The sequence below is a fragment of the Ochotona princeps genome, chromosome 10, assembly GCF_030435755.1.
Source record: "Ochotona princeps isolate mOchPri1 chromosome 10, mOchPri1.hap1, whole genome shotgun sequence".
In the NCBI taxonomy this organism is placed as follows: Eukaryota; Metazoa; Chordata; class Mammalia; order Lagomorpha; family Ochotonidae; genus Ochotona; species Ochotona princeps.
The window spans coordinates 52,344,250-52,371,960 of record NC_080841.1 but is presented as its reverse complement, the minus strand read 5'-3'; the positions used below and the strand labels follow the sequence as shown (position 1 = coordinate 52,371,960).

Here is a 27,711-nt window from a genome sequence, read left to right as displayed (position 1 = left end):
CCTTACCACCTTCCTTGCAGCAGTAGTAAACACAATTGGAAAAAAACCACCTTGCAGAATGAGGAGTCAAACTGTATTCCAGGGTGCCCTCCATTGCACACGGCCACTTGCTGACGATTCCAGCAAGTCTCCAAAGTTTGTCTCTCTAGTGTCAGAGTTCTGCCCAGAGCATATTTACTAATATTACCTTGTAGCCTTGATATCACAGCACTACTAGTTACACAGGTAAAATGAGCCTGTTAGTTTACAGCTGTAGTCAGTTGGTCATACTTAGTTTCATCAATACTAGGGCAACATGATATTATGAACTTTCTGATGTAATGTGATACAGTACAAAGCGAACAACGTTTTTTGACAAAAATTTTTTTGTTGAACTTGAATCCAATTGAACCTCTAAATTCCAGCATCTAGATTAGCCTGCAGTTACAGGAAATACACCAAAGGGACAAATACAAGATTCCTATCTTGGACTTTGTTGAGTTTACATCAGAAAAACAAAATGTATAACCCACAAAACAATTACAAGAGGCACTCTCAAACTGATTCTGGTTTTTTTGGCTACTTTAGTTTTCTTTCATTTCTTCCTTCCTTCTTTCCTGCAGTCCTTTTATTTTTTTCATCTATTCATTAAAAGGCACATCTTTTACTCTTTAGATGGCCAGAACAGCCAGAGCAGGGCCAGCAGGAGCCCAGTCATTTGGGCCATCCTCTGTTTGCTTCCCAGGTGTACTGGAAGGGAGCTGGATGGGAAGCTGAGCAGCAGCAGCACCAAACTGGTGCTCAGAACTGCATGTGGGGTGGTAGGCGGAGACTTTACTTGCTAGGCCACAGTGCAGCCCCCGCTGGTGTAATTTTCTCAAGAGTGAAATGATATTGTAGTTTAATAGATTTTTTTTTTTTTTTTGGTTGTAACTCTGAGGAAATGCAAGTTAAAGTAGTTACTACCTGTTGTGATGTAAACTGTCAGGTATGTCCTCAACTCTCAAATATGAGACCCTTAGTGTGAACAGGCAGGTGCAGCGGCCCACAGGTGATCCCAGCACTACTTTTTCAACTTTTCCCATGTGTTACAATCATCCTAATAAACGAAGCAGAGACATACACCGCCTTTGCGGGGCGCAGCAGCGGCCCGCCCGGGCGCGTGGCGACCCGTGCTCTCCCGCCGCCTCCCCGGGAGCGTGCGGTCTGGGCATGCTCAGAGGCCGCGCGCGCCCGGCCCTCCCCTCGGGCGTACGTGAGCGCGCAGGGCGCAGGCGCGCGAGTCCTGGCAGCCCGCGAGACGCCAGCTGCGGGACGCGGCCGTGCTCGGAGGTGCGGGTGTCCCCGACGCGATGGAGCAGCTCAAGATAGAAAAGTTCGCCACCGCCGACCGAGGCAACGGGCTGCGCGCCGTGGCCCCGCTGCGCCCCGGAGAGCTGTTGTTCCGCTCGGACCCCTTGGCGTACACGGTGTGCAAAGGGAGTCGTGGCGTCGTTTGCGATCGCTGCCTGCTGGGGTACGTACGGAGAGCCTTCCCCCGTCCACCTGAATCCCGGACCGTGCGGGGTCAGGGGTGCCGGGGGCCTCGGCTTGGGGGGTGGGGGGCTGTCCCGGTCTCACACGCCCCTCGACGCGCGCGTGTTCCCGGGGGGCGGGTCGCCCCTGACAGGCCCGGCGCCCAAGTCCCCAGGGCCGCTGTGAGGTGGGGACGGAGGGTGTGTCCAGGCCCAAACCCTGCCTCCCTGCGGCCGCGACCCACCCCACCCTGCGCTCCCACCGAGCTGGGATGGGAATCCGGGGAGTCCCGGAGGGAGCCTTGGTCCCTAGGCAGAAAGTCTGCGTCCTGTGTGACAAGCGTCATTTTGGGGTGGCAGTGCAAATTAACAGTGCCCCTGTGGATGTGAAGAAGCTATCAGCCTTACTGCTGAGGCTGCACCGGGAAAGGAGGGGGAGACTTGCAGGAGTCGGAAGAATTCCGGGGTGTGGGATGCTGAGTCTGTGACTCAGGGGGTCTGTGTGGCCTAGGGAACACGAACATGAACTGCACATCCTAACGACGCAGCAGATAAGCGCAAGAGGGAATGATTACATTGTATCAGAAAGGCAGCAGTAGAGGTGTGAGGAAAGTGCTGTGGGAGCCCAAGTTACTGGGGTTCCACAGTGTGCTTTGCCCTGTACTGGATGTGCAGAGAAGTCGAACTCTTAACCACGTGTCTGGATGCAGTTCACGGGAAGTTGTTCTGGGAGCCTGGCAGCGCAGGGCCGACGTGAAGCGCTGTGGCAAAGCCGTGTGGGGGAGTGTGCAAGGCGTGGGGAGGGAGTACAGTTAAGCAGGATCATTGAGCTTCTGTGTGCAGTAGAGAAGATGTTTTGAGATACGTGGGATGTTGGCTTTTTTAGGCCTCTCAGACTGGGCAAGGATTGGGGAGGTTAAGGTCCCTAATTGAGGGCATTGGTGTAGTTTGAATTTTAAAGCTTGCAAAGAATAGTTGTAATTGCTGGTTTCTGAAGGAGTGTTAACGCCACAAGTCCATTTGGGAAGGAGCGTTTTGAGATTCTGTTAACTGTATGGATGAGAACAATTCATTCCTTTGAAGACTTTCCTGAGGCCTTGCCGTTTAAATTGACAGATCTCTTACTCTCAGCACATTGAGAAAGTTGGCATATGTATCCTGTTACATGCTTTCGAGTATATGAAGAATTTGAATATAGTCCTGTTTAAGTACTATCATATTAATGGATGGAGAGTGTGTAGATCATTTTTGAAATAAAGTCAGACTAACTCAGTATTTAGTATTTGGAATAGAAATATTTGGAAGAAGTAGGTGGTGACAGATTCATAACTACGGTCCAAGCTGAATTTCAGTCATGTAGCGCATAGAAATATCCGTTTTTCACAAGAAACTACACATGATTCTTGATTTGCCATGTTATTCCATTACTATTATCTATCACTCATTTTTCTTACTTGCAAAAACAGTTGTGATTTAAGCAAAAAGGAATTTCTCAAGAGTAGATGGGCAGTTCTCAGCACTCCATTAAAATCTAGAGAAGCCTGGCCTTGAGAAAGGGCAGGAACAGAGGTCAGAATTTCACTGTAGGAGCAGGTGGGAATGTGGGATCCGGGGAGTACATCTTGTCTGTTGCCTGACAATGCTGGCTGCTGCAGCGTGTGCCATGAGTACCATGGAAACTGTAGCCAGCTGCTGTCCTGCCGCTGTCTCTGCTCTTTGGGAAACTGTTGTTGCTGGGAAGCTTCTCTCTCAGCCCTTCTTTGTGATGTTGGTATCTGAGTCGGAATCCTCCCTGGTGGGCTGGGATTGGCTAAGCTCAGGCCACTGCCTAGGTGCTAGCTGCCAGGGCAGTTGAAAAGCTGAGTCTCTGACTTCCATCAGCATTCAGTGGTGGAGGAATCAACAAATGAAAGTATACAGAAAACAGAATACAAGCAGGCTAGTGTTGTGGCACAGCCGGTTAATCACTTTTTGGAATGCTGATCTCTTCAGTTGCAGCGCTGGTTAGAGTTCCAGCTGCTTTCTTTCTGATCCATCTTCCTGATAATTTGCTTGGAAAGACAGAAGGTGACCCAAAGGTTTGGGTTCCCACTATCCGCATGGGAACCTTGAATAGAGTTCCAGGCTCCTGGTTTCAACCTGAACCAGCCCTGGTGATTGCAGCTGTTTGGAGAGTGAACCAGTGGGTGGAGGATCTCTGTTTGTCTCTCCCTGTTCCTATGTCCTGCTGTCTTTAAAATAGACAAACACATTTTTTTTTAAAGATTTATTCATTTTATTACAGCCAGATATACATAGAGGAGGAGAGATAGAGAGGAAGATCTTCCGTCTGATGATTCACTCCCCAAGTGAGCCGCAACGGGCCGGTGCGCGCCGATCCAAAGCCGGGAACCTGGAACCTCTTCTGGGTCTCCCACGTGGGTGCAGGGTCCCAATGCATTGGGCTGTCCTCAACTGCTTTCCCAGGCCACAAGCAGGGAGCTGGATGGGAAGTGGAGCTGCCAGGATTAGAACCAGCGCCCATATGGGATCCCGGGGCTTTCAAGGCGAGGACTTTAGCCGCTAGGCCACACCGCCGGGCCCGACAAACACATTTTTAACAAAGGAAAAAATAAAAGTAAATGCCAAGAATCCAGACCGAACAAATGGATACCTAATATTCAGTACCTGATGCTTGGTTGTTCTTTTTATTTTTAAGAACTTATTTATTTTTATTTGAAAATCAAAGTTATAGTAGAGAGGGAGGGTCAGAGGGAGATTGATTTTAAATTGAGATTAAATAACAATGACACTGATTTAAAATTTATATAGTCTTCTGTTGCATGTGGTTTTAGTTTGATGGAGATAGAAAAAATTGATGAATGGGTTATGTATATAAATGGAGTAGCTCAAATTCTGTTGTTATTATGTGTTTGTAGCTCTAGCTCTGAGATGATGAACTATGTCTGATCTGTGTGCCCTAGTACCTATCATGACACGTGCTAATGGTTGAACTTGTGGAAAGAAAATATTTTGGGAATTTAAAGTTATTATAAATATGTCCATCTTTGGTTTTCCAAAGCTCTGAGTATCTGTGTCACAAGCTTCTGTTCACCTCTGGTGAACTCTAATGATAGTTCCTTTTTGGGCCGAGGAGGCTGTCACATCCATCGGTAAGGATGCAGTTGGGTCTTAGTGCCTTTCAGGAGGAGAAGGGTTGACTTGGAAGTGAAAAGTCAATCTGTTGTGGCCCTGGTGGATTGTAAAAGAAAGGGCAGATCTAGGGAAGGAAATATGTGTTCTGGTTTCATTTGGCCAGAGTTCTGGGTTAGGTTTGATCATTGATAGATTGAGGGGTCGTTACCTATAGAGGGACTTTGGCACTCAGCTCCTCAGTTGGAATCTTCAGAGGAGACAACTGTGGAGGTTAGTGTCACGTCGACGCTGGAGGCCAGCAGCTTTTAAAGAAGTGGCCAGATAGGAGAGCTGGTGTTACCTGGGCAGTCCGTCGTGTTCTCAAGCCACTCAACTGTGATGGAAGTGGTAGAGGGCGGGCTTAGAGGGCTGGTGGAATAGCAGGTGTCATGATCCATGATGGGGAGACTGTTGACTCAAGGCTGGGGTCATGTGTTCCACGGATGAGAGCCAATGTGACAGCCCAGAAGGTGAGATGATAGCAGTCTAGGACCCGCTCGCCTCCTTGCAGCAGAGATGAATGAGCATCCAGGAAGACACCACTTGTCTACAGTCCCCTTGATGCTGTGAGTTCAGGGTGTCTGCTAGGTGTTGGAGAGAAATTTACCTGGGAACAGCTATTTAAGCCAGTTCTGGTAAGGCAAGTCTGATTTTTTTTTAAATATGTATTTTATTTATTTGAAAGACAGGGTTAAGAAGAATTGAATGAAATAGAGATAGAGAGACATTTGAATCCTGGCTGCTGCACTTCCCATCTTACTTCCTGCCAATGGACTAATAAAGCAGTGAAAGATGTCTCAAGACCTTGGGCCCCTGCACCCATGTGGGAAACCTGAAAGAGGCTTTGGCTTCTGGCTTTGGATTGTCCCAGCTGTGGCCGTTGCAGCTATTTCAAGAGTGAACCAGTGGATGGAAGGTCTCTCTCCACATATCTCTAACTTTCAAATAAAAATAAGTAAACCTTTAAAAAAGACTGTTTTCTGCTTACTCTCCAAATGTTTGCAACAGTAAGGCCTAGACTAGGGTGAAGGCAGGAGTCAGGATCTCAAAAAGTATAGGTACGTGGGACTAGGCAGTAAAGCAACACTAGTGAAATTCTGCCTTAGTGAAGGACTGAACTTGGGGTAAGAGGGAGTGATTTTACATCTTGGGAGGTAAAAAGCGATGTCAGAGAGAGCAACAGCAATAGTGAAAGGTTTCGAGATAACTAATGAAGAGTTTGCTAAGTGATTCAGTCTTTTTTTTTTAAAGATTTATTCATTTTTATTGGAAAGCCGGATATACAGAGAGGAGAAGAGACAGAGAAGAGGATCTTCCGTCCGATGTTTCTCTCCCCAAGTGAGCCACAATGGCCGGTGCTGCACTGATCCGAAGCCGGGAACCAGGAACCTCTTCTGGGTCTCCAACATGGGTGCAGGGTCCCAAAGCTTTGGGCTGTCCTCAACTGCTTTCCCAGGCCACAGGCAGGAAGCTGGATGGGAAGTGGAGCTGCTGGTGTTAGAACCGGCACCCATATGGGATCCCGGCACGTTCAAGGCGAGGACTTTAGCCGCTAGGCCACATCGCCGGGCTCTAAGTGATTTAATCTTAGAACATGGTTTTACACATTCTTCTAGCTGAGAATAGAGTTGCCTAATACAATTTAGGATTATTGGAAAGTGCATTTAAAACTTGTGATAAAGTGGGAATAGTTAGTTAATGTGGTAGTGCTTTTTTTCCTCTTCCAGTAGCTAGCTGCTTGCCTATGAAAATTGAGTTGATCTTGGACTTCCAGGTTTGTGTGATTGATGGATATAGAAGGGAAAGGAAGTTGGTGTTAGATACAAGGGAGGGTATAATCATGGACCACTACTCCTAAGCTAAGGCATGAGGTCATAGGAAGGGTAACATAATGAAATATTGTCATGTAAATGGAGTCAGGGTCCTCATATCATCAAAGATATAATGGAATAGTTAGAGAATGGATTGACTTGATATGTCTGCTTAGGAATAATCTGAAGAAATCTTAGAACAAAACAAAACGAAAAGAGGCTGACATTGTGACATAGCAAGTTAAACTGCTGCTGGCATTCCATATAGGTGCTGATTTGAGTCCTTTCTGCTCCACTTCTGTCCAGCTGCCTGCTCGTGTGCCTGGGAAAGCAGCGGAAAATGGCCAAGTGCTTGGGCCCCTGTACTCATGTGGGAGACCAGATGATGCTCCTGGCTCATGGCTTTAGTCTAGCTCTGGCCATTTGAAGAGTGAACCAGCAGATGGAGGATCAGTGTGTGTCTATTTCTCTCTCCATCTCTCTGCAACTCTGCCTTTCAAATAAATAAATACATCTTAGAAAGAATAGTATATGTATTGATCCAGTGAGGTTTAGGGTAGGAAGTGGCTGAGATAGGGAGTAATAAAAGCTGTTGAAATGATCAGGAAACTGAAAGATAGAGAACTTGAAATTTCTAAAGGGAATTTCCAAGAATGTTGGGCATTGCAGTGTGAATAGTTTAAGCAAAGGCAGAATTCTAGTATTAACTTCCTAACCCAAGATAGAGTAGAAAGAGGCAGGTGGCTCCTGGGAAGCACTTGTTGGTGTTCAGCGCCACTTGCCGGAGACCTGCTCCGGCTGACTGAGAGCTTGCAAAGGATGCGTGGATCGGCGAGATGATAAGAAGAAGAGATAAGACACGGACCACTATGGCTTGATGCTCATAATGGACAACTCAGAAAAGTTGTCTTCTTTATTTATACACAAATCATCACAAACTTTTGCACAATATCCAGTTGTTCAAATCATGTGCATAAGATATTTCTTGAGGTTATTGTTCACTTTGTGAAATATATTAGCCCCAGGTGCAAAGGAACAGATGCAGTGTTATAGATTCTTTCTGAAGGGTCCTAAAGATCAAAGGATTAGTGAAATCATTTCATAGGGTAAAGCCTTGAGAGATGGTTTACAGTCAGAATTTGTGGATTCCTGAGCAATAGCTAATGGGTTTACGTAAGGGTGAAGAACTAGGAATAAGATACGGTGCAAGAACTGCTAATAAAGTGGACTGGAAAAACAAATTATAAACACAACTTCCATTTTCTTTTTGAGTGGGAGTTATAATTCCCTTTTTCCCCCCTCCCTTTTCTTCTGCAAGGAAGTTTGGGAAAGGGCTCTGTGGTTGAGGCCTGAGCCTGAGAACATTTGGTCCATGTGAATGCCACAGCAGATGATGTTCTTGATCAGACAGGATGACGTGCATGTGGATAGCAGTAAGTGACCCTCCTTCTCCACACTGGCGCTGACTCAGAGCTCTTGAGCAGAGCAGCCGTGCGGACAGGGATGGAGGATGGTACCCGGAGCGCCACAGTTCAGACTTGCCATCACCATAGCCATGGGCTTCTACTGGCACCGACTGCCTGACTTGCTGCCACTAGAAACGGATCCTGAGTTTCACAAATGACAAATATACCTGCTGGAAACTCTTTTGCCATGGAGATGTCAGTGATCTGTTCTTGAATATCCATTTTATCCTACGCTTGGAATTGTCTGCATTGCCGGTACTGCATTCTCCGCAAGATCTGCTGACTCCGACCTTCATGAAAATAAACTGAAGTACTGGGTTGATACCTGTGATTTTGACACTGTGAACTTGTGCTGTCATTTAAGTGTGCCTCTTTATACTCTAAGAAATCGTTAAGAAAGATTTGATAGGACAGATTTTAAAAATACCTACTGTGGTTGAAATTTTGTTTATGTTGTTTATATTGCTATTTACTGCATAAAAAATTAAGTTCTGAAATGATTTAAATATGATCTATTATGTCTCTAAGTTTTCTAAAAAATATTGATTTATTTGAAAAGTAGAGTGACACACACAGAGAAAAAGAGAGAGAGAAAGAATATATGAGATCTTTCATTCGCTGATTCACCTGTCCAATGGCTGCAGTCGGCAGGGCTGAGCCAGTCCAATGCTAGGAGTCAGGAGCCTCTTCTGGTCTCCCATGTGAGTGCAGGGGCCCAGGCACATGAGCCATCTTTTTTTTTTTTTTTTAAAGATTCATTTATTTTTATTGGAAAGTCAGATATACAGAGAAGAGGAGAGATAGAGAGGAAGATCTTCCTTTCATTGATTCACTCCCCAAATGACTGCAATGACTAGAGCTGCACCGATCTGAAGCTGGGAACCAGGAACCTCCTCCAGGTCTCCCATGCGGGTGCAGGGTCCCAAGGCTTTGGGCCGTCCTCTACTGCTTTCCCAGGCCACAAGCAGGAAGCTGAATAGGAAGTGGAGCTGCTGGGATTAGAACCGGCGCCCATATGGCATACTGGTGTGTTCAAGTTGAGGATTTTAGCCACTAGGCCACTGTGCTGGGCCCCACTTTGGCCATCTTTTGCTGCTATTCTTGGTACATTAGAAGGGAGCTGGATTAAAATAGAAGCTGATTGGATTCAAACTTATATCCATATGGGATGTTGGCACTGAAGGTGGCAGCTTTGCCAACTGTGCCACAGCACAAGCCCCTTTAATGAAGGTTTTTTTGCGGGGTAAGATTTATTTATTTGAAAGATGGATTATATATAGAGAAGGACAGAGTGAGATCTTTCATCTGCCGGTTCAACTCTCCAAGTGACTGTAATAGCTAGAGGTAGGCAAGGCTGAAGCCAAGAGCCAGTAACTTCTTCCAGGTCTCTCACATGAGTGGTAGGGACCCAAATGCTTGGGTTAGCCTCTACTGCTTTCCCTGATAGATTACCAGGGGACTGGATTGGGACTGGAGAAACCTGGCTCAAACTGGTGCAGGATTCTGACTGGTGCCCACATGGCACACTTCCAGTATGTAAATAGGTATTTGCAATAAGCAAAAACAAAATAAAAATTTAGTGAAAGAAGTTGTATTGTTTTACATTTTTGAATCTCTGTGTTGTGTCTAGCTTAATAGAAGACCCTTGCAAACTTAAAACTATATCCAGTATATTGCAGATTCACATGTCATATAGCATCTAGAAAACTCCACCTTATACTCATGAGGGAATGAAAATTAGAAAAGACAAAAAGTTGTCTTTGTGTTGTTATGAAGGTAGTTTTAAGCTTGTGGAACTCCCTGAAAGGGTCTCAAGTCTTCCCGGTATCGCTAAGACGTACTCTGGGAACCCGTATTATAGGACTGGCCTTTTCTATCATATGAGAGACTGGTTTTGTAGTGTATGTTATGAACCAGTGAAAATATTGGGCTGTGAGTTTTTCATCATATGCAGTATATATGGGATCATGAATCAAGGAGGTAGAGCTTCTCAGCTGACTCAGATTTTTAATACTTATTTATTTTACTTGGAAAGTCAGAGGTATAGAGAAGGAGGGAGACACAGAGATATCTTCCAGCCACTGATTGACTTCCCAAATGGCTGTAATGGCCAGAGCTGGGCTGGCTGAAGCTGGGAACCAGGAACTTCTTCCAGGTTTTTCCAAGTAGGTGTAGGGACCCAAGGACTTGGGCCATTCTCTGCTGTTCACCCAGACTGTAATTAAGGAGCTGGATTGGGAATTTGAACTTGTGCCTATTTGGGATTCCGGAGCCAGAATGTAGAGGATTAATCTGTTACATCCTGTGCCAGCCCTCTGTGACTGAATTTTTGCTTCTCATATTTTAACTGTGGGCTGGCTCTAGTTTGTTAGTAGTCAAGGTAGACATATTCCACTGGCTTTGGTGTATGGGATCAAGTATGGGATAGTGATCGACTCACTGAGAGCCGCTTCCCTTTCTACTTGGTACTACATACGTGTGATTATTATAATTCAGTAGCTAATGCTTACTCTTATTTACTAAGCAATGCCAGGCATGATTTTAAGTGCTTTAGCCTATGTACTACTACATTTAATTTCAAAAAAAAAAAAAGAATCATTGTGGGCTTGGCACCATGGCTCAATGGCTAAATCCTTACTTTGTGAGAGCTGGGATCCCATGTGGGTGCAGGTTTGTGTCCTGCCTGCTCCACTTTCCATCCAGCTCCCTGCTAATGGCCCAGAAAAATCAGTATAGGATGGTCCAAAGCCTTGGGACCCAGAAGAAGCTCCTGACTCCTGGTTTCAAATTGACTCAGCTGTGGCCATTGTGGCCATTTGGGGAGTGAATCAATGAAAGTTTTTTTAATGGATTTTTAAAAAGTAATTAATTAATTAATCTTATTGGAAAGTCAGATTTGTAGAGAGGAGGAAAGTCAGAGAGGAAGATCTTTCGTCCACTGATTCACTCCCCAAGTGGCCACAATGGCCAGAGCTGAGCTGATCCGAAACCAGGAGCCTGGAGCTTATTCCAGCTCTCCCACATGGGTATAGGGTCCCAAAGCTCTGTGCAGTCCTTGACTGCTTTCTCAGGCCACCAGCAGGGAGCTGGATGGGAAGTGGAGTTGCTGGAACACGAACCGGCCCCCATATTTTTTATTATTATTTTGTAAAAAAGATACATCAGATTTCTGTTGAGTGGCAGTGGCCCACTAAAGATGGTTGGAAATGTTTCTTAGGTGAATGGGATTTTAACTCACAGCTCTCTCAGGAGCTGTGGGTCTTAGACTTGCCCCTAATGTCAGACATACCCCTCAACTCAGGTATTTTAGGAATAATTACTTATCTAGACTACTGGGATCATCTTCCCTTGGTAAGTCATAGTTTCTTAATTAGGTTGGTTTATGTCATAGACCATGTATTCCCAAAGGGGAGTGGGAGCTCCCACACATCTGTAGAATGTTCCCGGGCCGAGCGTCCTGTGGCTGCTTCTGCACCAGCCTGTCTACTTATTGTGGCAATACAAGACTTGTGAAATTCTTTTATTGTGATGCTAGTTGGTAAACTAACAGAATTCAGTCACCAAGGGTGTACAATGATACTTAGCATAGGTTTTTCTTTTTTAATTTATTCTATTTTTTATTGCAAAGTCAGCTATACAGAGAGGAGGAAAGAGAGGAAGATCCTCTACCCGATGACCCACTCCCCAAGTGACCGCAGTGGCTAGTGCTGAGGTGATCCGAAGCCAGGAGCCAGGAACTTCCCCAAAGTCTCCCAAACAACTGCAGGGTTCCAAGGCCCTGGGCCTTCCTCGACTGACAACCCCCCATCCCCCAGGCCACAAGCAGGGAGCTGGATGGGAAGCGGGGCTGCTGGGACCAGAACCGGTGCCCATATGGGATCCCGGTGCATTTAAGGCGAGGACCTTAGCCACTAGGCCACTGCACCGGACCCACAAAGCTTTTTATAGTTAAGAAAGGAGAGAAAATTTTAATCAGTAGGGGATTGGCTAAGTTATGATATATCCATATTATAGTGTCTAGCTGTAAAAACTGGCATGAATCTGTACAGATATGGTGACACATTATTGGTGAATGAGTTATGGAATAATGTATGCATTTTAAATAAAATATTTGGGTTAGGTGTTTTGTCCTGCATCCTATTTGGGAGTTGCTAGGTTAGAATCCCTGTTCTGCTTCTAATCCCACTTTCCTGTTAATGTGGACCCAGAGGGGTAGCAGTGATGGCACACGCTGTTGGGTTCCTTCCAGCTATAAGAGAAACCAGGTTGAATTCCAGTATCCTGGCTTCAGCCTGACCCAGCCCTGGCTGTGCTCGGTGTTTGGGGAGTATATCCGTAGATGGAAGATTTCACTCTCTCTTTGCCTTTCAAATAAAAAATAAATCATTAAAACCAAAATCCTTCTGTGTGTGTGTGTGGGGGGGTGTATTTACTTGTGTTTTTATAAAAGGTCTATAAAAGTGAGGCTAGCACAGTGGCTCAACTGGCTAATCCTCCACTTTTAAGTGCCGGCATCCCATATAGCTACTGGTTCGAGTCTTGGCTGCCTCACTTCCGATCCAGCTCCCTGTTTGTGGCCTGGAAAAGCAGAAGATGGCCAAGGCTGGGGACCCTGTACCTGCATGGGAGACCAGGAAGAAGCTCCTGGCTTTAGATTGGCTCATCCTGCGGCTATATGGGGAGTGAACAGCGGATGGAAGATTTTTGTCTCTCCTTCTTTCTCTGAATCAGCTTTTCCAATAAAAATAGATATTTTTTTCTTTTAGAAAATAAAATGTCTATAAGAGCACACTGAATTCTAACATAATTATTTTGACCAAGTGGTTTTTTATATATTTTGTGTTTTCCCTATAAAAATCTTGTGTCCTTTTTTTTTTTTGTAATTAGAGATTTAAAGAATTTCAACTAAATCTTGGATTCATTTGCACTTGTGTAAAAGGGTATGTGCACTAAGGATACAGAAGCCTTTGAAATGTCAGCTTTTGTCTCCTTTTTAGTAATTGCTGGCTGATTCTATCCAAGGTAACCTGTCGCAAAGTGAACCAGTTTACTGGCTGGGCCCTGACTTCAGAATTTGGACTGTAAAAAGGTACAATTTCCTTTGACAGGCTTTTTGATTCTTTTGGCCTTGTCTTTGCTCAGGTCTGGTTTTTCAGCGTTCGCTTAGATTTTTGCAAGATTCTAGTATCTGTTAATGAACTTTATTCACTTTTCTCATTCTCAGCACATGAGATGATTCCATTCCCTAGTCCTGTTGGGGTTGGATTTGAACATAGTTACGGAAGCTGTTTCTGGGTCTGCCCTGAAATACATGGTGCTGTCCTCCCGCTCCCTATGGCCTTGTCCTGACAACTGTGGAGCTCTGTGGTCTAGAAGGAAAAATCAGAAGCACAAATCACCCCATGGAGGAGAGCATGGGAATCATCCTGTATGCATCAGGATTTATGGGAAGTGAGTCAATTCACTTAAGTCACTCAGAGTAGCTCTTGTTTGAATTTGTCATGCTAGTGAATCACCTGGAAATCTTGCTGAAGTGCAGATTGAGATTCAGTGAGGTCTGGGTTATGTCTGCGGGCCTACTTTTTGTTGTTGTTGTTAAAGATTTGTTTGATTTACTTGAAAGCCAGAGCTTTATATATGGAGATGGAAATACAGAGAGCAATCTATTCCCTGGTTCACTCCCCCAAGTGGCCTCAACAGCCAAGACTGGGCCAAGTTGAACCTAGGAACCAAGAGCTTCATTTGGGTCTCTGATATGAATACAGGGGCCCAAGGAATTGGGCTGTCTTCTGTTTTTTTTTTTTTTCCCAGGTGCATTAGCAGGGAGCTAGATAAAAAGTGGATCAGTCAGAACTTGAACCAGTATCCCTATAGGGGATACTGGCATTACAGGTGATTGCATTACCTGTATGCCGCAACACTGGTCCCAGATCCTGCATTTCTAACAAGGTCCCAGATTTGAACCACTGGCCTGTTGGTGACGTGTGAGTAGTCATTTCACACAGCATCCACTGGAGTGATCAGTTAGCACATTAAGGGGTGTAGCATCTTGGAATTGGCTGTAAATACGATGAACAAGAATTAGGAACTCTACATACTAAAATGTTTTTTAAAACAGATTTGTGTATTTATTGGAAAGACAGAGAGTGAGAGAGCCACCATCTTCTGGTTCACTCCCCCAGATGGCTCTAACAGCCAGGCCTAGGCTAGGCTGACGCCAGGAACCCGGAACTCCACCTTGGTCTCTCTCTGGTGTGAGTGACGGGATTTCAAGAACTTGGACCATCAGCTGCTGCTTTCCTAGGCTCATTAACAGGAAGCTGGTTGGAAGCAGAGCAGTCAGGGTTCCAGGCTGGGCTCAGAATGGGGTGCTGATGTCACACGTGGTGGATCAACCCACTGTGGCAAAACTGATCCTTGGAGTTATTTGTAAGATACTGTTGAACCTTTACACTTATCAGCATTTTGAGATTTGAAATAGCTATATGTTTCTGTGCCCGCCACTAGGGAAAGATAATTATCATCTTCCCACTGTGTTTTTTAGATTTAAAGCTTTTATATTGAAATAATTTCAAAATAACAAAATTGGAAGAATAGAAATAGTACCAACAAAATATGTATACCCTTTATCCAGATTAAACTATCAACATTTTGCCTCATTTGTACATTCCTCTTTAATTGGCACTCTATCTGTGCATGTACACACACACACAGAGTTCTGTCTGAAGATGCGAGTTCTATGTTATTTTGTGCCCTTTATATAATCTAAGTAGTTCAGCATATGTGTCCAATATGGTTATTATTGAACATACCAACTTTAGTAAGTTTGTTATTGCTGTAATACTTTACCGTCTATATTCTAGCTTTTTTTGAGTGATCTGACAACATTCTTTTTTTTTCTTTAAGATTTACTTCATGTATTTGAAAGTCAGAGTTACAAAGAAAGAGATGGAGGGGTACAGAGAGTTCTTCCATCTGCTGATTGCTCCTCAAATGGCTCCAGCAGCCAGGACTGGGCCAGGCTGAAGCCAAGAGCCAGGCGCCTCCCACGAGAATTCAGGGGCCAAGCGCTTGGGCTGTCCTCTGCTACCGTATGATGTGCATTAGCAGGGAGCTGGATCAGAAAGTGAAGCAGCAGATCCTAACTGTAGCCTTTGAGATGTCGGTGCTGCAGGAATTGGCTTAACCTGCTATGCCATAGTGTCAGCCTCCTGATAACATCCTCCCCCACTTCTTGTAGGTGATCCAGTCTAGGATTGAGTGTTGCATTTAATTATCCTAATTTTAATCTGGGATACTGTGTCATTTTTGAAGGATACAATTCCCTTAGTTTCTTTTTTTTTTAAAAGATCCATTCATTTTTATTGCAAAGTCAGATATACAGAGAGGAGGAGAGACAGAGAGGAAGATCCTTCGTCTGATGATTCACTCCCCAAGTGAGCGCAATGGCTGGTGCTGCACTGATCCGAAGCCAGGAGCCAGGAACCTCCTCTGGGCCTCCAACACGGTTGCAGGGTCCGAAGGCCTTGGGCTGTCCTCAACTGCTTTATCAGGTCACAAGCAGGGAGCTGAATGGGAAGTGGAGCAGCCGGAATTAGAACCGGTGCCCACATGGGATCCCGGCACATTCAAGGTGAGGACCTTAGCTGCCAGGCCACCGCTCTGGGCCCCCTTAATTTCATTCATAATATTCCTCATTTTGCATGTGTCTAGTATTTCTTCTTGGTTTTATTAAGTTTATGTGTTCTTAGCGAGGTGTTGTCCTCAGTATAGCACGCCAAGGTGTTCATCTGCCCTCATGGTAAGAAGTTTGATCACCCAGTCCAGCTGTTCCTGATTTCTGGGCATTACTCTGTTTCTATCCCATACAGCCTTGCAGGAGTATGCCTGCAGTTCCATTTCTAGGCCTGCGTCCAGGTCCTTATCCTGCACTTGCCAGGGTGGCCCAGCCTGACATGACTCACAGTCATTCTTGGTATTTGCCAATGGCTGCTGCAGTCTAGTCCAGCTTGGGCAGCCCCCAGACTTAGCCTACTGATGCCCCACTGATGGATGCTACAACTTTGGCCAAGCCAGCTCCCAGTCCCAGCTCTTAGGCTCACCGGGAGAAGCAACAGCCTAGTAGGGGAGTCCCCAGATTTCTCTTAGCAGGCCTGCTTCCAACCCCAGGTCATGCATGGGTCAGCAGGTGCTGTGGTCAAGGGTGGCATGACCTACCTCCAGAACTGGCATTTGCTGGCAGATGCTGCAGCCCAGCCTGCCTATAGTCCCGGCCCTCATGTGAACGGCAGGTGTTTCTGCCCAACCTGACCTGGTCTGGCCTGCATCCCATCCTTGTTCTCACTTGTTCCAGTGTGTGATGCAAACTGGCCCACTCTGGCCACCCTCGGACCCAGCCCATACATAGGCGGATGGGTGCTGCAGCCTTGCTCAGCCAAGTCCTCCTGTTTTTCATGCTCACCAGTGGGAGCTGCAGGTTAGCAGGGGAGTTCTCCAAGTTTCCCTTCCAGTCCCATTCCCAGTCCCGAATCTTGTGTGTGTTGGCAGGTGCCACGACTTGCTTGGCATTGTCTGCACCCATTTCTGGACTTTGCATGTGTTGGCGGGTACTGTTGCCTGGCCCAGCCTGGCCTATTTTCAGCCCTGGTACCCATGAGTGTTGGTGAGTTCCATGGTCCAGCCTGGCTTGGCCTGTCACCACTCCCAGCTCCTGTACAGTCTGGAGGATGCTGTGGTCCCACAGAAGTGAGCCTCCAAATCCCCTACAGAGTCAGCCCCCGATGTGGTTCTCTCATGTTCTGGCGGGTGCTATGGCCTAGCCTAACATGGCCATCCTCTGCTCTGACTCTTGTGCGTAGGTACTGTTACCCCTAACTGCATCTTTCACATGCTCTGGTGGGCGGCAGGCAATGCCACTTAGCCCAACCGAGGTCTCCCATGTGGGTGGGTGCCTTGGCCTGACCCAGACATGCCCTCCGGTTTCCGCTCTCTAAATCTCCTCATGTCAGCTCCCTTACTACCTGAGAGTACAGCGGACTGGTCATTGGAAGCCCCGGGAGTCATTCTTCACTGTCAAAAACATGCCCCCACTCTTACTACATCTGCTGATCCCCTTCCCTGGGCAATCTGCAGTCCCCCTGCTTTACTGCACGGTGTTGCACAGCGTTCCTGGGATCCGGGGTTGCACGTCCCAGCCTGGCATCTCCTACCTCTGCAGCACAGAGTTCCCCATATATCTTTAAAAAAAAAAAAAAAAAAGAGAGATAGGCAGCTATGCTGGTACACTGGGTATGATTAACACAGATTTGGCGTAAGCCAGACCCAGAATGCATGCCGGGTATTGTCTGCTTTTCCAGCAGCATCACACATACCTAGGTGCAAGACAACTTAGACATTTCCTAAATCTTCTATATAAAAAAAGAATTCAACAGTAGTAAGTAGACCACAGTTCCTCAGGAGTAGAGACAAGGGCAGAATATGCTAATCTCCATACTTCTCTATCTCTTCTTGTACATCATTCATTATAGTGTTATTTTTTTTTTTTTTACAGATTTTTATTCATTTTATTACAGCCAGATATATACAGAGGAGAGACAGAGAGGAAGATCTTCCGTCCGATGATTCACTCCCCAAGTGAGCCGCAACGGGCCGATGCGCGCCGATCCGAAGCCGGGAACCTGGAACCTCTTCCGGGTCTCCCACGCGGGTGCAGTGTCCCAATGCATTGGGCCGTCCTCAACTGCTTTCCCAGGCCACAAGCAGGGAGCTGGATGGGAAGTGGAGCTGCCGGGACTAGAACCGGTGCCCATATGGGATCCCGGGGCTTTCAAGGCGAGGACTTTAGCTGCTAGGCCACGCCGCCGGGCCCATATAGTGTTATTTTTTTTTTTAAAGATTTATTTATTTTTATTGCAAAGTTATGTATACAGAGAGGAGGAGAGACAGAGAAGAAGATCTTCCGTCCGTTGACTCACTCCCCAAGTGGCCACAATGGCTGGAGCTGAGCCAATCCAAAGCCAGGAGCCTAGAGCCTCCTCTGGGTCTCCCACATGCGTGCAAGATCCCAAAGGCTTTGGATCTTCCTTAACTGCTTTCCCAGGCCACAAGCAGGGAGCTGGATGGGAAGCGGGGCTGCTGGGATTAGAACCGGCACCCATATGGGATCCCGGGCGTGCAAGGCAAGGACTTCAGCCACTAGGTTACTGCGCCGGGTCCCATTATAGTGTTATTTAGAGTTATGAACAAGCTTTTAGGGTCCATTTCTGTAAGTATTCCCTTAATTTTGTAGAGATTAGCAAAATGTTGCAGGTTTTTTTTTGTTGTTGTTGCATAGCTCCTCATGAATTACATTTATTTTAAACAGATTTTTATTTATATGTTCGAAAGAGAGAGAAGGAAGCATCTGATTCACTCTCCAAGTGCTCTGAAACAGCCTGGGCTGCGCGAGGCTGTACCTGAGGGTCAGGGTGTCCATGCCGGTCTCTCCTGTGGGTAGTAGGGCTCACATACTTCAGCCATGGTTTGCTGCTTCTCAGGCACATCAGTGGAGTTGAAGTGGAGTACGCCGTGGACTTGAACAGGCACTCTGCTGCTGGAGTTGCCAAGTGGCAACTCAATCCACACTGTCCCTGAGTCACAGTTTTTTTTTTCTGACTCCTTGTACTAGAATGTGGTGCTAGATCTGGAAACACTGAGAGCGATGATTTAAATTCTGGTGAAGTTAGTCCTCTGCTAGGTAGTTACCATGGGGGAGCCCTTGACAGGTTTTTGAACACAAGCCTCCCTAGGGAGTGGCCTCCTTTGTGAATGTCTTTGCTTATTCTCCTCAGCCGCCCACATATACCTCTTATTCAAAAAAAAAGAAGGATGTCTCAAAGGTCAAATTTCGTCACAAATATTTACAGAAAAGTTACATAATGAATGAATGCAGGTTAAATGTGTATTATGATGGTAGTTTGTTAATCATTGCGGCTTTAGGAATAAGCAATGTTTGAACCTGTTTGTACTGTCAAAGGCAGGTCAGTACAGTTTAAAAGTTCAAGATAACCAATTTCAGCAGTATATTCCCAGATGTTTGCATTCCAAATTTAGGGTCTGACTTTTTATCTACTAATTATTTATGTAAGAGTTAAACATGTGAGGTTGTCAGTTCAGTTTGTATTGAATTCAATTCTTACTCGTCTCAAGTGTGTGATCTGTGGGTCCGTGGCAGCAGTGCAGTCAGGGCTTGTTAGCAGTCCAAAGTCTGTGACGCACCACAGACTTACTGAGAGAGAACATATGTTTTCAGAATTCAGGATCTCTATGTGGCCTATATGTACACAAGGCTGAAGTGAACTGCTTTCTGTTAATTACGTCTACAGTTCTTATCAGCCCAGTTATTTGATAAATATTTGAGATTCTTTTGGGGATTTTATGATTTGATCCAACATTTACTTCCATATGTGCTGCATGTAACATTTTTGCAGGTCAGCTTTTAGTATTCTGGTTCCATCCCTCAGTTCAGGTCTTAATTAGATGTAGTGCACCCTCTGGTGGTCGAGAGTAAAAAGCACACTTTTTTGAAGAATGATTTGGTTTGTCTATCACTAAAACTTCATATTCCTCAGTAGCCTCCTTTGTGAATGTCTTTCCAAATTCTTCTCAGCCTCCCACATTTACCATCACTCTTATTTTGATTCAACCAAAAGAGGAAGGATGTCTCACAAGTCAAATTTTGTCACAAATATTTACAGAAAAGTCACATAATGAATGAATGCTGGTTAAATGTATTTTGTGTTGGTAGTTTGTTAATAATGATTGTGGTTTTAGAAATAAGCACCAAAGCAAGTGTTTGGAACTACCAGTCATATTTGAATTTGGTATGGTCTGGGTGAAAATGATATTTTTCTAGTCTGTTACAATAGTTTCTTGGCAGGATGAAAGAAATACAAGTGACTGTATGAAATAACCTTGTACTTTCTATCTCATCCTAATCTTAGGATTTACTTTGCGAGCAAGATGGTATAGTCTGCTCAGTTCCTGAAATGTCTCCTTTTGGCAGACATTGTGGTGCAGGGAGTTAAGCTGCTGCCTAGGATGCCCAGGATCGAGTCCTACCTCTGCTTTAGGTCAAGATTCCTGCAGCCAGTGACAGCCCAAGAACTTACATTAAAAAAAAAAAAAAGATTTATTTATTTTTATTGGAAAGTCAGATATACAGAGAGGAGGAGAGACAGAGAGAAATATCTTCTGTCTGATGATTCACTCCCAAAGTGAGCGCAATGGCCAGTGCTGTGCCGATCCGAAGCCAGGAGCCAGGAACCTCCTCTGGGTCTCCCACATAGGTGCAAGGTCCCAAGGCTTTAGGCTGTCCTCGACTGCTTTCCCAGGTCACAATCAGGGAGCTGGATGGGAAGCAGGGTCGCCGGGATTAGAACCAGCGCCCATATGGGATCCCGGTGTGTTCAAGGCGAGGACTTTAGCTGCTAGGCCACCGTGCCGGGCCCCAGGAACTTGCATTCTTGCCATTCACATGGAAGACCTCAATGATTCACTCCCTGAATGACTGTGATGGCTGGGCCTGCTCTGGAGCTTCTTCTGAGTCTCCTGCATGGGTACAGGGCCCAAGCACTTGGGCATCTTCCATTGCTTTTCCAAGTACATGAGCAGAGAGCGGGATTGGAAGTGGATCAGTGAGGTCTTGACGGGTGATCATGTGAGTGTTTGGTGCTATAGGCCGCAGCTTAACGTGTTTTGCCACAACACCCAGCCCTGTTGTCTTCAAATTTTTCTAAAGAGGTTTGTGTTGTAGTGTAGTAGGTAAAGCCACCGACTGTGATACTAGCATTTATATGGTTGGTTGTTTGTATACTGGCTGCTCCATTTTGAACCAGCTACCTGATGATGGCCTGGGAAAAGCAGTGAAAGATAGCCCAAGTGCTTAGGCTCCTGTCATCCACATTGGAGACCTGGCTCCTGAATCCATTAGGTTCAGCACTGGTCATTGTAGCTATCTGGAGAATGAAGCAGTGGATGGAAGCTCTCTCCTTATTTTCCCATGTTTCTCTGTAATTGTGAGTTTCAAAAATAGATAAGTTTTTAAAAAATTTATTAAGTTTAATTGCATTTTATTTTAAAATGAAAAAGAAACAGTGATCTTCTGTCTCCTGGTTCACTCCCCAAATGCTTAGAACAGCCGGGGCGTGGCCAGGTTGAAGCTAGTTAGCCTGGAACTCAGTCTGAGTCTTACATATCATCAGCTTTTCTAGGATATTCATTAATAGGAACTGGGATCAGAGTGGGACCTTAACCTGGCACTGTGGTATGAGATCCAGGCATCCCACGTAGTGACTTAATCATTGTGCCCAACACTCCTGTGTTTTTTTTAAGGCAAAAATAAATGAGAAACTACATGGTACAAAATAGGTTAGTGGATGTGACTTCTGCATGTCAAAGAGCTGTGTTAAAATGGGAAAGTTAGGAAATAGAAAAATATTGGTACTGTGATAATATATATCTGGTATCATACACATAAAATATCATATATACATATATATGCATGTGTATATGTATGTATATATATGTGTATATACGTGTGTGTGTGTGTGTGTGTGTGTGTGTGTGTACCTTTGTAGAGTAATCAAAGAAAACTTCTGAAGCACTGCCTGGTCCTTGGGGCTTCTGTTGGTCATGGTCTTGGAGCAGGTCTGACCTTTAGATGTCTCAGACAGAGGCTCTGTTGTAATGTGTCAGTTCTTCACATTGGCTGTCTGTTGGGATATCGATGCATGAGTCTTAGCCCAAGATTCTGATTTATTTGTCCAGAATGTGGCTTGAGCATAAAATGAAAAAAAAGTCTCAGTTTTTTTTAAATGTGCAGTGTGGATTGACAAGCACTATTTTTTTTCCATCTTCCTTGACTGCCATCATGTATCTTTATAGTCAAGTGTTAAGATGTAATTGCCATAGTTACATTTAGCCATGCTACTTATGATAGTCATAAATAATTCTGTGTGTTGAATTTTATTTAGTTATTTTTTAAAAAGATTTATTCATTTTTTATTACAAAGTCAGATATACAGAGAAGAGGAGAGACAGAGAGGAAGATCTTCCGTCCGATGATTCACTCCCCAAGTGAGTGCAACGGCCGGTGCTACGCCAACCTGAAGCAGGGAACCAAGAACCTCTTCTGGGTCTCCCACGCGGGTGCAGGGTCCCAAAGCGTTGGGCCGTCCTCGACTGCTTTCCCAGGCCACAAGCAGGGAGCTGGATGGGAAATGGAGTTGCCGGGATAAGAACTGGCGCCCATACAGGATCCCGGGGCATTCAAGGCGAGGACTTTAGCCGCTAGGCCACGGCGCCGGGCCCAGTGTGTGTTGAATTTTAAAGCTAGACATTTCCATTAACATATTGTGTTCATATCTAAATAATTTTCATGTGTAGGAAAATATGAATTATACTGAGTTATTAATCTGAGTAGTTGTGATGTTTCTTACAAATGAATTTAACAAGTACATAAGCATTTAATTGTTGTTGACAATTTTTCAGAAACTATGTTAACCTTGTTATGAAGCAGATGCTAATTAGAAGGATTTATGTTGTGCAAGTGATTAAGAAAAAAGAATGTGCATTTGGGTAACAGTTTCTCTAGGCAGCTTCATTTTTGATTTTTGTGCTTTATAATAATGGGTACTCAGTTTCAGCAGTGAAAATTGAAGTATATTGTAAAATATTTTATTAAAGTCTCTGACTCTTTAGTTTTCACTAAGAACAAATTTACTTGTTGTATTTGAAAAAAACTTAGATGTCTGGTGCCATCCTCAAGAGTCCTGTATTTTTTTTTTTTTTGTATTTATTGTGAGTTTATTTTAATTGGAAAGTCAGATTTCCAGAGAAAAAGAAAGAGAAAAAAAGATCTTCCTTTTGTTGGTTTGTTTCCCAAATGACCACAAATAGTTGGAACTCAGCCAATCCAACGTCACGAGTCAGGAGCCTCCTCCTGGTCTCCCAGGCAGATTCAGGGTCTGTTTATAAATAAAGAAGCAAACCAAGAGAGAGAAGAGGTGACTCAAGTTGTTGGCCAAATAAAGGATAGGCAGAGTGTGAAGGCAGCTAGAATTGCCGTGGTAGTGTTTGATGCTCCTGCTGCTTGAGGTCATCTGAGTGGGTGAGATCTTCAGGCGTGAGTTAGGCAGCCAGGTCTAGGACCGCAACAGAGAAAAGTCACTTTTCAGGATTAGCAGACAGTAGAAGGCCTTTAAATGACTGTTCCACCCCCTTTTCTTCTTCTTTTTTTTTTAAATTTAATTTTCACTGTCTAGATCGGTAAATTAAATGCTCTGCATCTGAGGTAGTTTGAAATGAGAAGATTTAGTGGTTTCTGACATCCTTTAAATAAAACTTAAAACTTTACATGATCATTGAAACCATTTCTGTGTTTTCTGCCTCTACCTCCTCCTTAAAAAAAAAAGAGAAAAGAAAAAAACGACTTTGCTGAGGTTTGACAATATACCCCACCATTCACCCACTTGAAATGACAAAGTAAAATGAATTTTTACCATTCTTTTTGTTTTCTGTGTATAACTCAGTGTCATTAAGCACATTCAAAATATTTAAAAATAGAACTATAGTATGAGCCAGCAGTCCCACCACTGAATAAATATCCAAGAGATATTTATGCCCATGTTTATAGCAGTGCTATTCCCAATAGCCAGAAAATTAGAGGTAATTTTGTTAAGCAAAATAAACCAGTCACAAGAAAACAAATACACAGTGACCTCAGTCTTGTATAATCTGAAAGGGTTGATCATACAGAATTGAACATATGACAACAGCTAACAGATATTAGGGATAATATGGAAGAGGATGTAGGGGAAGGTTTTGTAATGGGTGCTAATTTACAGTATGTTAAAAATGAGAAATTCTGGTATTCTGTTGTATAGTATGTGACTGTAGATCATATTATAGTAACTATTTCTTCTAAAACATAACTCGAACAACTAAATGAGTGGATCGTAAATGCTTCTTACCAGAGAAATGATAAATGTTTGAGGATATAGGTGGTGTTTACCTTGATAGGACCTTCCAGAGCATACAGAAGTTTTGAAGCATCACATGATAGTCCCTAAATCTGTACAGTTATTATATGTTGTTAAAAATGGAAGGAATTAGGACCCAACGCAGTGGCCTAGCAGCCAAAGTTCTCATCTTGCACATGCTGGGATCCCATATGGGTGCAGGTTCTAATCCCGGCAGCCCCACTTCCCATCCATCTCCCTACTTGTGGCCTGGGAAAGCAGTGGAGGACAGCCCAAAGCCTTGGGAGCCTAAACCCATGTGGGAGACCCAGAAGAGCTCCTGGTTCTTGGCTTCGGATTGGCTCAGCAACAGCCGTTGCAGCCACTTGGGAAGTGTATCATCGGATCGAAGATCTTCCTCTCTGTCTCTCCTCCTCTCTCCATATATCTGACTTTGCAAAAATAAATAAATCTTTTAAAAAATAGAAACGGTTGGCATGAGCATTTGGGATGTCTGCAAAGCCCTGTGACAGTGCTTGTGTGCAGAGTCCCGGCTCTGCTCCTGACTGCAGCTTCCTGGAATGTGTGCACTGAGGTGTGCAGCTCATTGCACGTCCTCCCGTGTAAGTGCTGCCACCCATGGGAGGAACCCAGATTGAATGCCAGGTTCCTGGTTTTTGCCTGGCTCTGCCCCTGCTGTTGTGATGTTTGGGGAGTAAACCAGTGGGTATGAAGTTTCTATTTTCTGTTTCTATATACTTTAAAATAATAAAAAACCCTAAAAATAAAAATAGAAATATTAAAAAATTGAAAGATAATGAAAATGTCTGTTATGAAAACATTGTTCATTAATTTATGTTGTTATACCAAAGTAAACTTATCTTTTTTTTTCTTATTTTATTTTTATTTTTTTTTTAATTATTTATTATTTAACTTCATTAATTACATTGTATTATGTGACACAGTTACATAGATACTTGGGTTCTCCCCACCCCTCCCCAAACCCTCCCACCATGGTGGATTCCTCCACCTTGTTGCATAACCACAGCTCAAGTTCAGTTGAGATTCCCCCATTGCAAGCGTATACCAAACATAGAGTCCAACATCTTATTGTCCAGTCAAGTTCAACGGCTTCTTAGGTATACCCTCTCTGGTCTGAAGACAGAGCCAGCAGAGTATCATCCCAGTCAATTGAAAGCTCCAACATACCATCAGCAAAAATTTACATCATTATGGAATTAATTGACATAGTAATGAGTAACCAATATGTTAAAAGTAAATGCGAGTTCCCAGCCACCTTCTGTGACCACCTCACCTATACTTCAATTTTAGTTTATACACAACATATAACATTCAAAACATAACATGTTATACATAACATCATATCATCTTAAATTAAGGCAAACATGTGGTATTTAACCTTTTGGGATTGGCTCATTTCCCTTAGCATTATGGTTTCCAGTTTGGCCCATTTGGCCAAAAAGAACTGCATTTTGTTTTTTTTAATAGCTGAGTAGTATTCCATGGAGTAGATGAACCATAGCTTTCTTATCCAATCCTCTGTTGATGGGCATTTTGGTTGCTTCCATGTTTTTGCAATTACTGATTGTGCTGCTATGAGCATAGGAGTGCATGTTGGTTTCTCATAAAACAAGTGTTCTGGATATATTCCTAGGAGTGCTATTGCTGGATCATACGGTATGTTGAATTTGAGTTGTTTGAATATTCTCCATACTGATTTCCATAGAGGCTGTACCAGCCTGCAGCCCCACCAGCAGTGGAGTAGGGATCCCTTTTCCCTGCAACCTCGCCAACAAGTGTTTTTGGTGCTTTTATTCATGTGGGCCAGTCTTACTGGCGTTAGGTGGTACCTCATTGATGTTTTAATTTGGATTTCCCTTATTGCCAGGGAACTTGAGCATTTTTTCATATGTTTATTTGCCATTTGGGTTTGTTCCTTTGTGAAGTGTTTGCCCATTTCCTGTGCCCATTTCTTGAGTGGCTTGTTTGTTTTGACATTTTGGTTGTTTTGTAGCTCTTTGTATATTCTGGAGATTAGCCCTCTATCACCTATGTCGTGTGCGAAGATCTTCTCCCATTCTGTGGGTTGCCTTTTTACTTTGTTGATTGTTTCTCTAGCTGTAGTAAACTTATCTTTTAACCCCTCCTTTCAGATTAATGAAACTATAACCATCAGCAATTTTGGAAAATTCTCATGTACCTTAATGCTCTCTTCTAATAAACAGAGAAAAACATTTGGGTAAAGCCTTTGAATTAAGGCTCTTTTTTTTTTTTTTTAAAGATCTATTTATTTTTATTGGAAAGTCAGATTTACAAAGAGAAGGTAAGATATAGAGAAAGATCTTCCATCTGCTGGTTCACTCCCCAAGTGACCTCAATGACCAGAGTTGAGCTGATCCGAAGCCAAGAGCCTTGAGCTTCCTCTGGGTCTTCCACATGGGTGTAGGGTCCCAAGGCTTTGGGCCATCCTCGACTGTTTTCCAAGGCCACAATCAACGAGCTGGATGGGAAGAGGAGCAATCTGAAACTAAAACAAAGCTGAAAGCATTGCTGTATCAAACATCAAGATGTACTACAGGAAAGTTGTGATCAAAAACAGTCTGAAACTAGCACAGAGATAGACCTGAAGATCAGTCAAGCAGAATAGAAATCCCAGAAGTTAATCCACACATCTACAACCAACTAATTTTTTGACAAGTGATCTGAAGTCAGTCGCTGGAGAAACAAGTGTCTTCAAGAAATGCTGCTGGGAAAATTGGAACTATGTGTGCAGAAATATGAAACAAAAACCTTATGTAACTTTTTACACCTTATACAAAAATCAACTTTCCCAGGCCAAAAGCAGGGAGCTGGAAGGGAAGTGAAGCAGCTGTGATACAAACTGGCACCCATAGGGGATCCCCGCGTAAGGCGAGGACTTTAGCCACTATGTTACATACCACACCTGCCTTGGTTTGGTCCCTTTCAATGGTGACCCACTAGGTGGCAGTGTGGGAATAACAGGCAGGGAAAGTGGTTGGAGGAATGTATTTAATGTTTTTGGAAACAAGGCTGTCCAGAATTAGTAGGTGCAGTTGAATTCCTGGCACCACGCAGGACCCTAGACTGAAAGCTTCTTATTTCAAGGTTTTGTTCATGCAGAATATTGTCTTTAACACTTGACCACGTGACCGGTCATCTAAATTTTAACACTCCTGTCTGATTGTTACCATTTGGTAAATATAGGGACCCTGTCATTTTCATTGCTTTTGCTGTATCTTGGAATAATTTGCTCAGTTCTCACATTTTTAAATCCTCTTTGCCTCAGTACTTTATTGGATCTGTTTCTTTTCATTTTTTTTAAAGATTTTTTTTTTTAACTTTTATTGGAAAGTCAGATATACAGAGAAGAGAGAGGAGGATCTTCTGTACAATGATTCACTGTCCAAGTGGCTGCAATGGTCAGAGCTGAACTGATCCGAAGCCAGGAGCCAGGAGCCTCTTCCGGGTCTCCCATGTAGGTGCAGGGTCCGAAGGCTTTAGGCCATCCTCGACTGCTTTCCTAGGCCACAAGCAGGGAGCTGGATGGGAAACAGGGCTGCTGGTTTACGACCTGGTGCCCATATGGGGTCCCAGAGCGTGCAAGGCAAGGATGTTAGCCACTAGGCTACTGTGCCGGGCCCTGGATCTGTTTCTTCCCATTGCTTTTCTTTTTTCTTCCCAGCCATGAGCAATGGCCATTCTCTAGTATGAGTATAAATGATGGCTG

At 44.2% G+C, this 27,711-nt stretch overlaps 1 protein-coding gene across 2 annotated transcripts in view; it reads left to right on the top strand.

Moving 5' to 3' along the window:
- Nucleotides 1-1,233: 1,233 nt before the first annotated feature.
- Nucleotides 1,234-27,711, top strand: part of SMYD3 (SET and MYND domain containing 3) — a 632,714-nt gene continuing 606,236 nt past the window's right edge. Inside the window, exon 1 of one of the 2 annotated variants that reach the window (XM_004578490.4) lies at nt 1,234-1,495. In XM_004578490.4, the coding sequence (XP_004578547.1) occupies nt 1,332-1,495 (164 nt within the window). In that variant the 5' untranslated portion in view covers nt 1,234-1,331. Of the gene's footprint in view, nt 1,496-13,287; nt 13,396-27,711 lie in introns of those variants that run through there. The other variant, XM_058669436.1, reaches the window with a different exon arrangement.